Source organism: Trypanosoma melophagium, assembly GCF_022059095.1.
Source record: "Trypanosoma melophagium isolate St. Kilda chromosome Unknown ctg23segment0, whole genome shotgun sequence".
Lineage (NCBI taxonomy): Eukaryota > Euglenozoa > Kinetoplastea > Trypanosomatida > Trypanosomatidae > Trypanosoma > Trypanosoma melophagium.
This window is the reverse complement of record NW_027125153.1, coordinates 20,659-33,822: the sequence shown is the minus strand read 5'-3', so window position 1 is coordinate 33,822 and position 13,164 is coordinate 20,659. Positions and strand designations below refer to the sequence as shown.

The window sequence follows — 13,164 nt, the reverse complement described above, 5'->3', positions numbered from 1 at the left end:
ATATATATATATATATATGTTTGTATGTCTACTGTTAGTGCTTTTTTTTCCATCTTTTCTTTTTCTTCTTTATTCTCTGGTGTTATTTCTGCTGCTCATCAAAGAGGGAAGTAAGTAAGTAAGGGAAACAGGGGATAAAGAAAAAGGTGTGTGTTGTTGATAGCAATGGAGGAGGAATGGAACGACGATGCGGTAATGTCTAATCTCCTTGTAGTGGAGGAGCCGAGTGCCTGTCATCTCCCGTGTTCTGTGCGGTTCCGTGCCTTCTCTGACCCTACCACGTCCACACCAAATAATAATAATAATAATAATAATAATAATAATAATAATAGTGGTGGTGGTGGTGGTGCTAGTAGTAGCAATAGCAATAGTAATAATAGTAGTATTACTGGTGTTAGTGCTGCTGCGTCTCCTAATAGCTATTGTCTCCAGAAACGCCGCCGCCTGGATGATGCCTCGGGCTGCGAACACCCCGCCGTTGTCCAGCCGCTCTTACGTGTATTGCGGCATCCCATTGATATTGCGAGACGCCGACAGGAAACGCTTCGATGGTTGGAGAAGCCGCGATCAGCGGAGGACATTCACGCACGTCTCGCACTGGATAGGCGCTTGGGCGTAACGCCGAGTCTTGCCACTGTGCACGGAGCCCTCGCCCGACTGAAGCAACTACACCGTACGGAGATGATTGCAGACATGGCGGAGGATATTGTTATGGACTCGCCGGCACTTTCCATTTGGACACTTCTTAAAATTGTGGAGGGACTTAAAGGACACCCGCAGCGTGCCGCACGCGTTGTGCTTTCACTTGCCCCATTAGTTACGAATGGCACAGTGCCAACGAGTGTGTGGTCGTCCCTCTGCTGCGAGCTGGATAAGGTGGCTCGTCAGATGCCAGCGCCATTAGAACGTTCTCTGGTGGAGTTATTTGGACAAGTGTTGTATCGCGTCCGGGATGATGGTCCTATGAGTGGATCAATTGTGGTTTATTACGGGCAGGCCCTGCTAAAGAGTCAGGCACCCATTCGTAGTATTGTGGGATTTGTACAGACGGAGCTTCTTAGTGGTCGTAATACACCACCTAGCGATACGACATCAGAACTGAGACTTGGTGCGTTTCTTAGTGAGTTGATTCAAGTGATGTGTTCTCCTTCTGATGAAGTAAGCGAACGAGAGGGAGGTCCCCCATTTACCGTGAGGGAGCGATTGTTGTATTGTGGTGATTTTGTTAAACATGCGTATGCAGCTCAACTTCGGCTTCCACAAGCCGCCTTTGACGCATTTTTGCGGTTCTGTGATGATGAAGGAGACTACCATAGACTTTGTATCGTCTTTCTCGCTATGTGTGCGTTGTCTACACCAACGTTAATTTCTGCTACACGAGTCGCAGAAATGCTATGTGATGTGGAAGAAATGTCACTCTATCTTAGAAATTTGCTGCGTCAATCCTCGGCAATGTTAATGTTGTATGTGATACAACGTCATGGTAGGGCAAGTTTGTTTCTAGTTAACTCTAATAATAATAATAATAATAATAATAATAATAATAATAATAATAATAATAATAACGCCAATAAGAGTAGAGAAGAATTGGAATTCCACTTTTGTGAATGTGTTGCACAATTATGTGCACGGGATGGAGATGCATCTCTTTGCATGAATGTTTTCACCGCAATCATCGATCAAGGTAGACCTACAGGGGCGCACGTTTTTATCTGTACACTGTTATCATCCCTGCGTGCTTCACAACGTCTTTCTGATACTCGTGTAGCAGCTAGTTATGCAGTACTATTTGAACCGTTTAACTTGGAGACTTTGTATTATGCCTTACATCCACCAAATTTGTTAATTGACGGTTTTTACAATATCATGCAGTCACGACCATTAGCTTCAATTTTTCTCTCGCGTAATCTTGGTGATAAGGTAGATCGTATTTCTGGTAGTGGAGTTGGAGCAAGTGCTCTCACGGTAGAAAGTGTCTTGACAACTCTCTTCACATCTCCTCAGGTGTATGGTACTGTTATTGATGAGAGTGCTGTTCGAGCTCTAGCCGATAGTGTTCCTCTTACGGCAGCATTTGTGAAAATGATGAACAATTATGCATCAAAAACAGGAGCTGTTGCTCTTGTACATTTTGATGTCTGCACTTCAAAGGAACTCACACAAACCACCCGACAGCTACTTGTAGAGTGGCTGACTCAACACAGCTGGTTTGTGGTGTTGCCCCTTTCTCTCGCAGTCCAGTTATCAGCAAGTAAAGTTTCTCTAACTTCTACAAATCCATATCAAGAAGAAAATCAACAATACACGCAGAAGCAGCAGCAACAGCAAATTTCATGCATACAATTATTTCATGAAATTCAACGTATAGGTAATAAAAAAGTTGCATTAATGACAGATTCACAAAATGTTGCTGATCTAGCGAAAAAAGAGGGAGTACATCCTGTCATTACACTTACAGAACTTAGAACACGTCTAGGTGTTTCTTAGTGGTGTAACTTATGAAATAATGGATAAGGAAAAAGCTGTGATGAGTTTTCTATGCATACATGTATGCACACTTCCTCCCTCTCTTTCTTTCTCTCACTCTCGAGAAAAAAAATCAATGGAAGTGTGTTTTATGGTGTAAATTATTGAGAAATATTAATACTTTCTCTTCCTCAAATTCACATCACTTATTTGTTTTTGGTGTGTGTGTGTGTGTGTTTTTTTTGGTTTTTTCTGCCTTATATATATATATATATTCTATTCCCCGATAATGTTATGTCTTGTTTTTCTAATTTTTTTTTCTTTTTCTTTTGCAGTAGAAAGTTGTGGAATCATTCCTGCAGTGATGGCACTACCAACGGAAGCGAGCAAAGAGAAACCACCACTGCATGTATACCCAGAAGCGAAGATTGGGACACGGTTTTACTCGCACTTTGGTATTCAGTCTACGAGGTACAATGGTGTCTGTGCCCTTACTGATTCCATTGTTTTAATGGCTTCCGGAAGATTTGTTATGTTTGTTGATGTACATACAGGCAAAATAGAATCTATGCCTGGTCCTATAGATGGTGGCGTTGGTGCAATTGCAGTACATCCATCGCGAAAGTTTTTTGTTGTATGTGAAAAGATGCCAAAAAATCCCCTTATCCGAGCATACAGCTGGCCGTCACGTGAGGAAGTGGGTCAATTTGTGAATGGTGCCACAAGAGGATTTAGCGCCTGCTGCTTTAACATTGATGGCACTATGATGGCAACAGTTGGTATGAACCCGGACTTTTCACTTGCAGTATGGGATTGGAAGACGCGGGGGATGATTCTTCGCAACAAATGCCATAGCGCTGATGTTTATTCCGTGGCATTCAGCCAGTTTGATAGTGGCGTTCTTGTTACAGGCGGGGCAGGACATATTAAGTTTTGGTCAATGGCAAAAACCTTTACTGGATTAAAACTTCAAGGTCTTTTGGGTAAGTTTGGTCGATTAGATATCAGTAATGTGCCCGGTTTTGCTGTTTTACCAGATGGTAAAGTACTTTCTGGATCCGAGGATGGTCTTATTTTGATTTGGGAAGGAGATCTTGTGCGTTGCTGCTTTGTGAGTGAAGTTGTGAGGGATGTGGCGCCAGATGAAGAAGGAGCTGGACTGGCTCTGCAAAGCTACAGTTATATCCCTTGTCATGCGGGAGCGATAAACGTTGTACAACTACTTGGTAATGGAAGTGTATTACTAACGGCCGGTGATGACGGATACATGCGTTACTGGTGTGTTAGTGAATTAGAAGGGGCAGAGGGAGAAGGTATACCTCCACTGTATGCTCCCGTTTGTTTGTGTGAAGTACTTGTGGACGAAAATGCACGTATTCGTGCTGTTACACACTGTGTCGATACAGATGAATGGGTTGTCTTGGATAGCACAGGAGCTTTATGGCATTTACCATTCTTACATCCAGATGAAATACTTTTGGGTTCACCAAAGAAGGTCGATGAACCTGCGGTAGCTGCTTTACGTTTTAATGGTGGATCCATCATGAGTGCGGCCTTGTCGCCATGTGATCACACAATTGTGACGGGAGGCGAGGATGGTTCAATTCGTCTTATTGATTATGTTACACCACGCGAAGTGTATCATTTACAACTTCCTCTACCCGATACTGTGGTAGCACTCCGTTTCTTTAAAAGTGATAAAACTGGTATGAAACTTATTGCATGCTGTGAAGATGGTACTGTACGATTATTACAACGGGGAAGATCAGGATTCGCATTGCTTGGTCAATGGCGTCCACATAATGCAGGTCTTAAAACATTTGCAGTTGATAAAGAAGAACGTCGTCTCTGTACTCTCTCAGTTTCAGGTGAATTATTCTTTTTTGATATTGAACCACAGTTGAATTCACTAATTCCTATTGGTTATTGTCAACTTCCAGTACCAGATCCTCTATGTGTCGCATGGGATGATGCAACATCTACTTGTTTAGTAGGGCACGAATGTGGTAAAATTCTTGCTATACGTGCAGGGACTATGAAAGACGTAGATCAGAGTGTTTCTTTTGAGTTTCCATGCACTTACGCCCTTGTAGGTATTCGACAGCGGAAACTGGTGGAGAAAAAGCCTATTAACTTTGTTCATGGGGAAAGGGAAGAAGATGCGATGGAAGAGGAGGAAGAAGAGGATCTTGGTCCATGGCCTGTGCGACTAATTTGTCCATTACCAGATGGTTCATTTGCTATTGGTGCAGGTGGTGTTGAACTTTTGTATGAGTACAATACGAATATTCGTTACGATGGACGAACAGAACTTCCCCCACTTCCTCCTACAGGAATTGAGCCTCCTGATTATGTAGAGGAACCAATAATAAATCTATGCTACCGCAATCTTATCCCACAAGATGTCTCTCTTAGTTTCTCTGAACACTCTCTAGTCGTTGTCTGTGATGGAGCGCAGATGTTTATTCGAACTCTTGATTCCTCCATTAATCAATGGCAAAAGGATTGTATTTTGGTGAGTTCATCACATGATCGACTGGATGGTCGTATTGCTGCGGCCTGTACCTCTTTTGACGACACCATGGTAGTTTCTGCCGGTTCTGATGGTCTTGTTGTGGCACAATTACTTGATGGTTGTAGTGCACCATCACGACCGCAAGTTGATTCCATGTATCCATCTCTACATGCAGAAGAAGTTATGGCAACACAGTCCATTCCACTTTCGATTAGTGAACAAAAAGAGGAGGAAGATCGCCGTCGTGCAGAAAAAGCAAAACAGTGTGAACTTGAAGCCTTCCTTGAAAAGTTACATGTTGTACATGCGAAATATGCTGAGTTACTTGAAGCGAATAATGAAATTCCAAAGGGTCTGCAACTCTCAGAAAATGAAATGATTCTGCATCCACAGATAATACGGGAATTAGAGGAAGAAAAGGAAAGACGTGTTCGTGAGTCACGTATGGATACAGCCCTTGAATTAGCACGAGAGGATGTACGAACAAATAAAATGCGTAAACGATTTATTGATAACCTACTTTATGATAGATTTCTTGTTTATAGCTTTTCAAAGGAATTTGCTGTAGCATCATTTCGAACACCAGATCCTACTGAAGCTATTGAGCGTTTTGAGGCAAAGATAACTGAACTTTTAGAGTCTGATAAAAATGAAGAGGTAGAGCTTGATGATTCATCTATTACCAACGATAAGAAAAGCAAACATGTTGAAGTAAATGATGATTCATTGGGTAATCTGGCATTATCTACAGCTGCAGCTATTACAGAATGGTTACTTATTGAAGAGCAAAAACAACAGCAGGAACGTCAAAAACGACATCGAGAAGATGGAGAAGTACTAACATCAACTATGCGTCAACAACTTGATAAATTGGATGACCGTCGTGAAGAACGTTCTCGTAGGAAGAAGGGACATGAAATTCTTATTTCAAATAAACCTTCTCCTGAGACAGAGGCTGCAAGGTTAGAGGAAGAAATAAAGTTTGAAATTGCTAGGCGTGGCGATTTTGTGCTTCGCACCGATCCTCTTTACCACTTAATTCCATCAGCAGTGGCAAAATTGCGTCAATTAATTAAACTTGAGAGAGTTTTATTAGATTTACGTACTACTTTTACTAAAAAACTTTTATTAATGCGGGATGAGAAGGCAAATCTTTGTGGATCTCTTAATATTTTTTTGAGCCGTATACGTGCTATTAATGAAAAACTAAAGGACGATAGTATCCCAGCTGCTGATGTTTCATTACAGGATATTGAGTTACCCGAGAAGCGTTTTACCATTGATCGCGATGGTCTTGACGCTTTTGCGAAAGAAAGGCAGCTAGAGAAAGATCGTGAGGAGATGGTAAAAAAAGCTCAACGTGGATTTGGTGCCGATCTTGCCGCTGGTGATAATACCACTACTACCACTTCTAATACTAATAATGGAATTAGTGGAGCCCCTAATCCTCCCACTGGAGGTTCAGTCCCCAGTGAAGCAGTAGAAAGTGAGAGTGTCAACACTAAACGCACTAGTACTCGAATCTCAGTTGGTGAAGGTCGTTCTAGTATGTCCCGCCGCTCTAAAACTCCTCGATTCCCATCAGGACCGAAAGCTTCACGTTCACAGAGTACAGCCTTCCTTGCAGCAGCTGCTGTTCGTGAACGGATGGATTATGATTTACGCGTGAAACTTGAGAATGTGAAACCAACAGAAGCAGAGGAGGAAGAACAGCATATGGAGAGGGAACTGTTGAGTGCGGAGCGACGTCAGTTATTATGTCGTGTGAATAGTATAATGAAGGAGTTTGATCAACGTCTATGGGAGATGTACGAGGAACGTGCGAAAGTGGATGCAGATTTGTGTTTGGCCCACACTCGCTCATTACTACTTTTTCATGAGTATCAAATCTTATTGGTGTTTAGGCAGAAGGACCGTGAGCTACGACGGCAGTATGAAGAAGCTAAATGCTCTCGTGATAAAAGGAAAAAGGAAATGGAAGAGTTACAGAAAGGAGTACAACAACAAATGAAGGTAATTGAAAAGCTACAAGATACTAGTAAAGCTTTTCGTCATGAGGTGGAATATTTTATTGAAACAAATTTTCCAACAGAACATGTTCCTTACATCACGAAGGTCTTTCTTCGACAAATTAAACGACGAAAACACCTTGGTGATGTTTCTGCTGATGATGATGATATCACAAGTGATGATGATGAAGACGAAGTGAATGAGGATGACTTGTGGGAGGAGGTATGTCCACCCCACTGCTCAGAAGAACGTTGGCACGAAGTCTTAGCTAAACGAGAGATACGACTTGACTATGCTGATTCCATTGCTGAGGCACGGCGAAAACAGGAGCAAATGCAGCGAAGCATAGATGAACATGTGGTACTTGCGGAGCAGCATAATAATGTTCTTACTACATGCCTTAAAGCGATTGAGGACTTTCAAAATGAGAAACGGAAACAACTTAACATGTTGGGGACCCTTGTTATGCTTCGCTGTAGCCAAGTGAAGTGCCTTGAGGAAGACGAAAGATGCCCTGAAACGTTCTGTCGTGATGATCTTGTGGTTGTGTCTGAGAATGTTTTATCTGGTTTACATCGTCGCATTGAAACCATGGCTGAGGAGAAGCGTGAGCGTCGTTTAACTCTAAAGAACATGGCGAGCGAACTTCAACGGTTGCAGCGCGAGCGTGCGGCGAAGCAGGCGCTCCACACGCAGTGGGAGGAAAAGATATATGAGGCGATGCTGTTGAAGTTTGGCCAAGTTGTGAATCTCGAGTTGCTGGAGTCCACAAGCGGCTGCCGGGCGGTGGAGGAGATGAAAGAACGGCTGCGGGCGGAGGAACTCGCGTGGGAAAGAGCCCTGCGCCGCCGCGAGCGCACCATCACACGCCTGCGGGAGCGGCTGCAGGACACACTCCTCCGCAACACACACCTCCTGCACGATCTCGGCGATCAGGCAAGCGACAAACACACCGTAGACGGGGCACTCGTGCGGGCCACACAAAACGTTGTTGGGCGAATGTACGACGGCTCACAGGTCGCCACGGAAGAGGACCGCAGAAACCTCAGACTACTCATCGCAGCGCAGCAGGAGGAAATTGACGCGCTTATGGCAGAAATCGCAATGCTCCGCAGCAAGGGCGGTCACGTCTACGCACCAACCACGACCATATCCATATAAGAAGAAGAACGCTGAGGCAATAAAATAAGCATTGGAACAAAAAAGAAAATTTTCCTTCTTTGGCTTTTGGTATCTGTGTTTCTGAGTTCTGGAGAGGTGTGTCTTGTTATTGTAGTTGTCCTTTTTTTTTGGTTCTCCTAACTAGTACTGCCTTTGATATTTTTATTGCTGTTCTTTTTTTTCCTTTGTTACTTCAACTGGCATACGTCAGTAATGTATCTGTATACACACTTTCGCTCGTGTGTTTCCCAACTCATCGATGTACACAGTTTTTTTTTGTTTTTGTCTCGCACCTATGGAGAGAATGGGTGTATTTGGAGACACACATATACACATACGCAGATTGACAGACAGACAAAGAAAGAATCATAGGCAAAAACAGCCCTCCCTTCCAATCTCCCATTTAGAAAAAAATAAAAGAACAAGACAAATATGTAGGGCTAAATTGAGGTTAGAGAGGGAAATCACTCTCTGATTCTACCTTCCTCTTTTTCTCTCCATCTCTCTCAGAGAGAGTGTGTGTATGTGTGTGTTCCTCTTGCACTTTGCTACCGAAAGAAACGGTTGGCTTTATGTAGTATGTATGTGCGTGTATGTACGTGCATGTGTGCATGATTTGGATTTATTTATATGTCTTTTTGTTTTAAGATTTTTTAAACGTTAGCTGGTACTAACTTCTCTATTATTATTATTATTATTATTATTATTATTATTATTATTATTATTATTATTCTTTGTATAATGTGATCTTCCTCTTCCTCTCTTTTTCTTTTTCTTTTTCCTCCTTTTCTTGGCATGATACGATTTACCCTACTACTATGAAGAGCAGCCGCTTTTTTTTGTTACGAGAAAATTTCAAATCCTTGGGAGAAAATAAAAGGACCAGGTCTACGAAAGAGAGTAGAAAGGGAAGAGGAAAAAAAGAGTTACACACAGGAAGGCATACAGAAGCAAGAAAAAAAGAGAAGGAAAGGTGAAAAAGAGGTCCCAAAACCCCTTTTTAATCTTCCTGTGCGTATTCGTCTATAAAAAAGAGCTGGAGTGACGCTATCATAATCATCGTCCTCAGCAAAAAAAAAAAAAAAATAGGAAGAAGAAAGAAAAAGTGAGGTGAATCAGAGTAATTTAAAGAGAAAGAAGAACACTGTGAGTGGAGGAAAAAAAGAAGAAAAAGAAAGGTAAAGAAAAGGATAAAGCGAAAAGAAGATGTCTATCTTTGGAGAGCCACTACCACACGAGGATGACACCGCAACATCACTCATTCGCCGTGAAGGATATCCACCAATCGGTTCCTATGATCAAATGCCCCAGATTTACGCATGCCCTTGTTGCAGCGCCATAAGCCCCACACATGACCGTGATCATCTTCTACGTACGGCAAAGGAAGAGAAGGAACTTGAGCGCCGCCGGCTAATGCAACTCGATGTCTTTGAAGAGCGTGCAAAGCCTATTAGCAGCACTGTTTCCAGACCACGCGCCATGGATATCCACCGGGATCCTGAAGATGACCAAATTAATCAACCTACAGTGCCACCTCCGCCGAAGACTCTTGATGAACTACGAAAGATGCAGCGTGAGGCAAATAAAACGAGGCTTATTGTTACGGTGCACCAAGGAAAGGGGATCAATGTTGATCCTCGTGATCCTGTTTCCGTACTTGTGCGCTGCGGTGCATTTGAAGGTCAAACTGCCAAGGTGCCTCGTGGTAAAGGTGCCACATGTACATGGGAAGAACTCTTCGAATTTCCATACCCTAATGAGGAAGAACCTTTGGAGGTTCTCATTATTGATGACGCCCTTCCAACTTCGCAGGATCATGTTTTTGGTGGTATTGTGGTGCCGCCCTATGCTCTGCGTAATCGCACGCATGGCGACGAGGAATTGTTGCCTGTGTGTCCAGAAGGCGAAATGCACCGCAGCTATGGCCGCATGAAGGAAACACCAATGGGTGCTGTTGTCGTTTCTTGGTATGTGAAAAAAGATGGACAAGAAGTTGAAGAAGATGTGGAAGGAAAGAAGAACCTTGAGGGTCCTGTTGATTGCGTCTTCGTCGTGCATCGTGTATTTCAGTACACCGATAATGGAACAATTCCTTTTACTGGTGGTGTCCTATGCGTTTTGCGCGATAGTGAGGATAATTGCTCTGAATCTGCACTTTACCTTCCAAGTGGCTCAGGGGCAATGTCTACATCTCCGTATTACACCAAGGAAGGGTACAACTACCTTCCCGATTCCCCTGGACAGATGATGCAGCTTATTACTGCAAAGAAGCTTGGTCATATCCTCGTATGCGTCCCAAAGAATGACGAGGTAAGTGAAGAAGATGAAGAATTGGTTGTTGTTGGTGCCGTTCCACTTGATTTTGAGAAGCTATACCACAAAGGAGCTGCTGTGCTTCTTGTGGAGTCTAAGGTAAAGGAAGATGTTTTGTGGGGTGAAATTGCACTTGAATGGCACCTTATACGCCATGGGGAAGTGCAAAGGTTACTGGAGGAATCACGGCAGGCTACTATGGCTTCCGCAGAGCGTGATGCAGTTAAACGTACATCTGGAGAGAGAGCGGGACCAAATGAATCACTTTTTGTGACAGTTGTTCGCGGCCTTAACCTGACAAATCGCGAGGGAGTGCCGCTAACAGAAGCACAGGTTTCTGTATTTGCTGGAGACATGGAAGGCTCAACATTTGTTGCCCCTAATGAGGTCGACGAAGCGGGCGCTGACCACATCGTCACATGGAATCAAGAAGTACGTTTCATCGAAGTGGATGGTGGACAGTCCACTATTGACGTACATGTTCTGGAAGATAAGCAGACTGTAAGCAGCGGTCGTTTCGAACTGGTTGATGATCGTGGCCAAGTTGTTGTGAAGGTACATGATCCATATGATGAAACTTGCAAACAGGGTGAAATTGTCGTGTCATACAACCGTGTGCGTTCCGGTGACAATGCGCAACCCGATTTCAATGAAGCTGAAAACGGAGACAACGAGGATAAGTTGACAAGGGATAACGGAAATCGTAGCCACAGTGGCGAAAGCAAAGACGAAGAAAACCGCGAGAATGGTCACAATAGTGGAAACGCCAATGGAAACAGGGATGTATTGGAGAGTGATATATATGATGATCATCCTGTTCAGAAGCAATCATCGGAAGAACAGTATGGCGAAGAACTTTCGTCAGACAGGCACGCCTCGGAGCAGCAGTATCCTGGGGAGGACTCATACAAGCAACACGGTTCTGATGATGTTGTGCCTGGAAAGCAGGCATCAGAAGAAAAATACGGCGAAGAACTTTCGTCTGACAAGCACGCCTCGGAGCAGCAGTATCCTGAGGAGGACTCATACAAGCAACACGGTTCTGATGATGTTGTGCCTGGAAAGCAGGCATCAGAAGAAAAATACGGCGAAGAACTTTCGTCTGACAAGCACGCCTCGGAGCAGCAGTATCCTGAGGAGGACTCATACAAGCAACACGGTTCTGATGATGTTGTGCCTGGAAAGCAGGCATCAGAAGAAAAATACGGCGAAGAACTTTCGTCTGACAAGCACGCCTCGGAGCAGCAGTATCCTGAGGAGGACTCATACAAGCAACACGGTTCTGATGATGTTGTGCCTGGAAAGCAGGCATCAGAAGAAAAATACGGCGAAGAACTTTCGTCTGACAAGCACGCCTCGGAGCAGCAGTATCCTGAGGAGGACTCATACAAGCAACACGGTTCTGATGATGTTGTGCCTGGAAAGCAGGCATCAGAAGAAAAATACGGCGAAGAACTTTCGTCTGACAAGCACGCCTCGGAGCAGCAGTATCCTGGGGAGGACTCATACAAGCAACACGGTTCTGATGATGTTGTGCCTGGAAAGCAGGCATCAGAAGAAAAATACGGCGAAGAACTTTCGTCTGACAAGCACGCCTCGGAGCAGCAGTATCCTGAGGAGGACTCATACAAGCAACACGGTTCTGATGATGTTGTGCCTGGAAAGCAGGCATCAGATGAGAATGAGAATGATGACGTAGAACGACAAAACGAGGGTGATGACAGTGAAGAACGTGGGCATGGTCAGGAGGAAGGTTTTGCTGGCAAAGGTGATGATGACGTGCCGAAGAATGTTGCTCAGACAGAAGAAGATAAGGAAGATGAACCAGTTCCTGCCACGAGGACACCCAGGGAGACTGCCGCAGCAAGTAAGTACAAACAACCACAAGAGACATCAGAGGAAACCTCAAAACGGCCAACGAAGAGGGTTGAAGTGGTTGATGATGCCACTCCACTGCAGAAGGAACCCTCAACTGCATCCAAATTGGATAAAGATAAATCTCCAAAGCATGAAGAAAAAGAGGTCTCGTTTGAGGAGGGATCTGGAGACCGCGCTGGATCCAAAAATCCCACTGGAAAGGGTACGGCTCCTTCTAATGAGCAACACCGTGAGGATATGCAGCAGCGCAATCTAGGGAGCGCCACCAAACCCCCGCGGGCTGTGAAGCGAACACCCGAATATCCAGAGAAGCATGAATATGCCGTAGAGAGTGGTGATAAAGGCCACATATCGTCCCCTTCCAAGCTTGCCATGTCCCACTCACGTTCAGGTGGTCAATCAGAACCGCGCCGGAGTGACAGTGCAGTCAAGAGCTGCAGCATTGATGAACCCTCCCTAACTGAGCAGAAATCAACACTAAAAATCCCTGCAGTGAAGCAGCCGTGGTTTCCCCCACGTAATACTACAACAGAGGACCACATTCCTCTCGAGAAACGTGAGAGCTTCCGCAACCGTGCGAACTCTATCAGAGAACTGGAGCGCCGATCACGAGGGTCTGGGCGCAGCAGCGGACGCCATACAAGCCATACTACTCCCCGTGAATGAGGAGGAAACATATATGTATAGCACCCCCACTTAAATGGTTCCCCCTCTTCATGTATGAATTAGGTAAAACCAAAGGAGGAGTAAATGGGGAGAAGAGGTATAACGAGAAGAAAAAGGAGGAATGCGGTTGGTGAGAAGACGTGATAAAAGAAAAA

The 13,164-nt window shown here is 44.2% G+C and overlaps 3 protein-coding genes across 3 annotated transcripts; all 3 read left to right on the top strand.

Annotated features, from left to right (window-relative positions):
• Window positions 1-165: 165 nt before the first annotated feature.
• On the top strand, window positions 166-2,487 carry LSM04_001334 (uncharacterized protein; the record flags this gene model as incomplete). Its single annotated transcript, XM_067330161.1, has 1 exon — window positions 166-2,487. The coding sequence occupies one exon, from the start codon at window positions 166-168 to the stop codon at window positions 2,485-2,487; it is 2,322 nt and encodes a 773-aa protein (XP_067191394.1).
• Window positions 2,488-2,830: 343 nt separating this feature from the next.
• LSM04_001058 (uncharacterized protein) lies at window positions 2,831-8,152 on the top strand (the record flags this gene model as incomplete). Its single annotated transcript, XM_067330160.1, has 1 exon — window positions 2,831-8,152. The coding sequence occupies one exon, from the start codon at window positions 2,831-2,833 to the stop codon at window positions 8,150-8,152; it is 5,322 nt and encodes a 1,773-aa protein (XP_067191389.1).
• A 1,206-nt stretch (window positions 8,153-9,358) lies between these two features.
• Window positions 9,359-13,009, top strand: LSM04_002001 (C2 domain; the record flags this gene model as incomplete). Its single annotated transcript, XM_067330159.1, has 1 exon — window positions 9,359-13,009. One exon carries the CDS (start codon window positions 9,359-9,361, stop codon window positions 13,007-13,009), a length of 3,651 nt encoding a protein of 1,216 aa, XP_067191402.1.
• Between the last annotated feature and the right edge of the window lie 155 nt (window positions 13,010-13,164).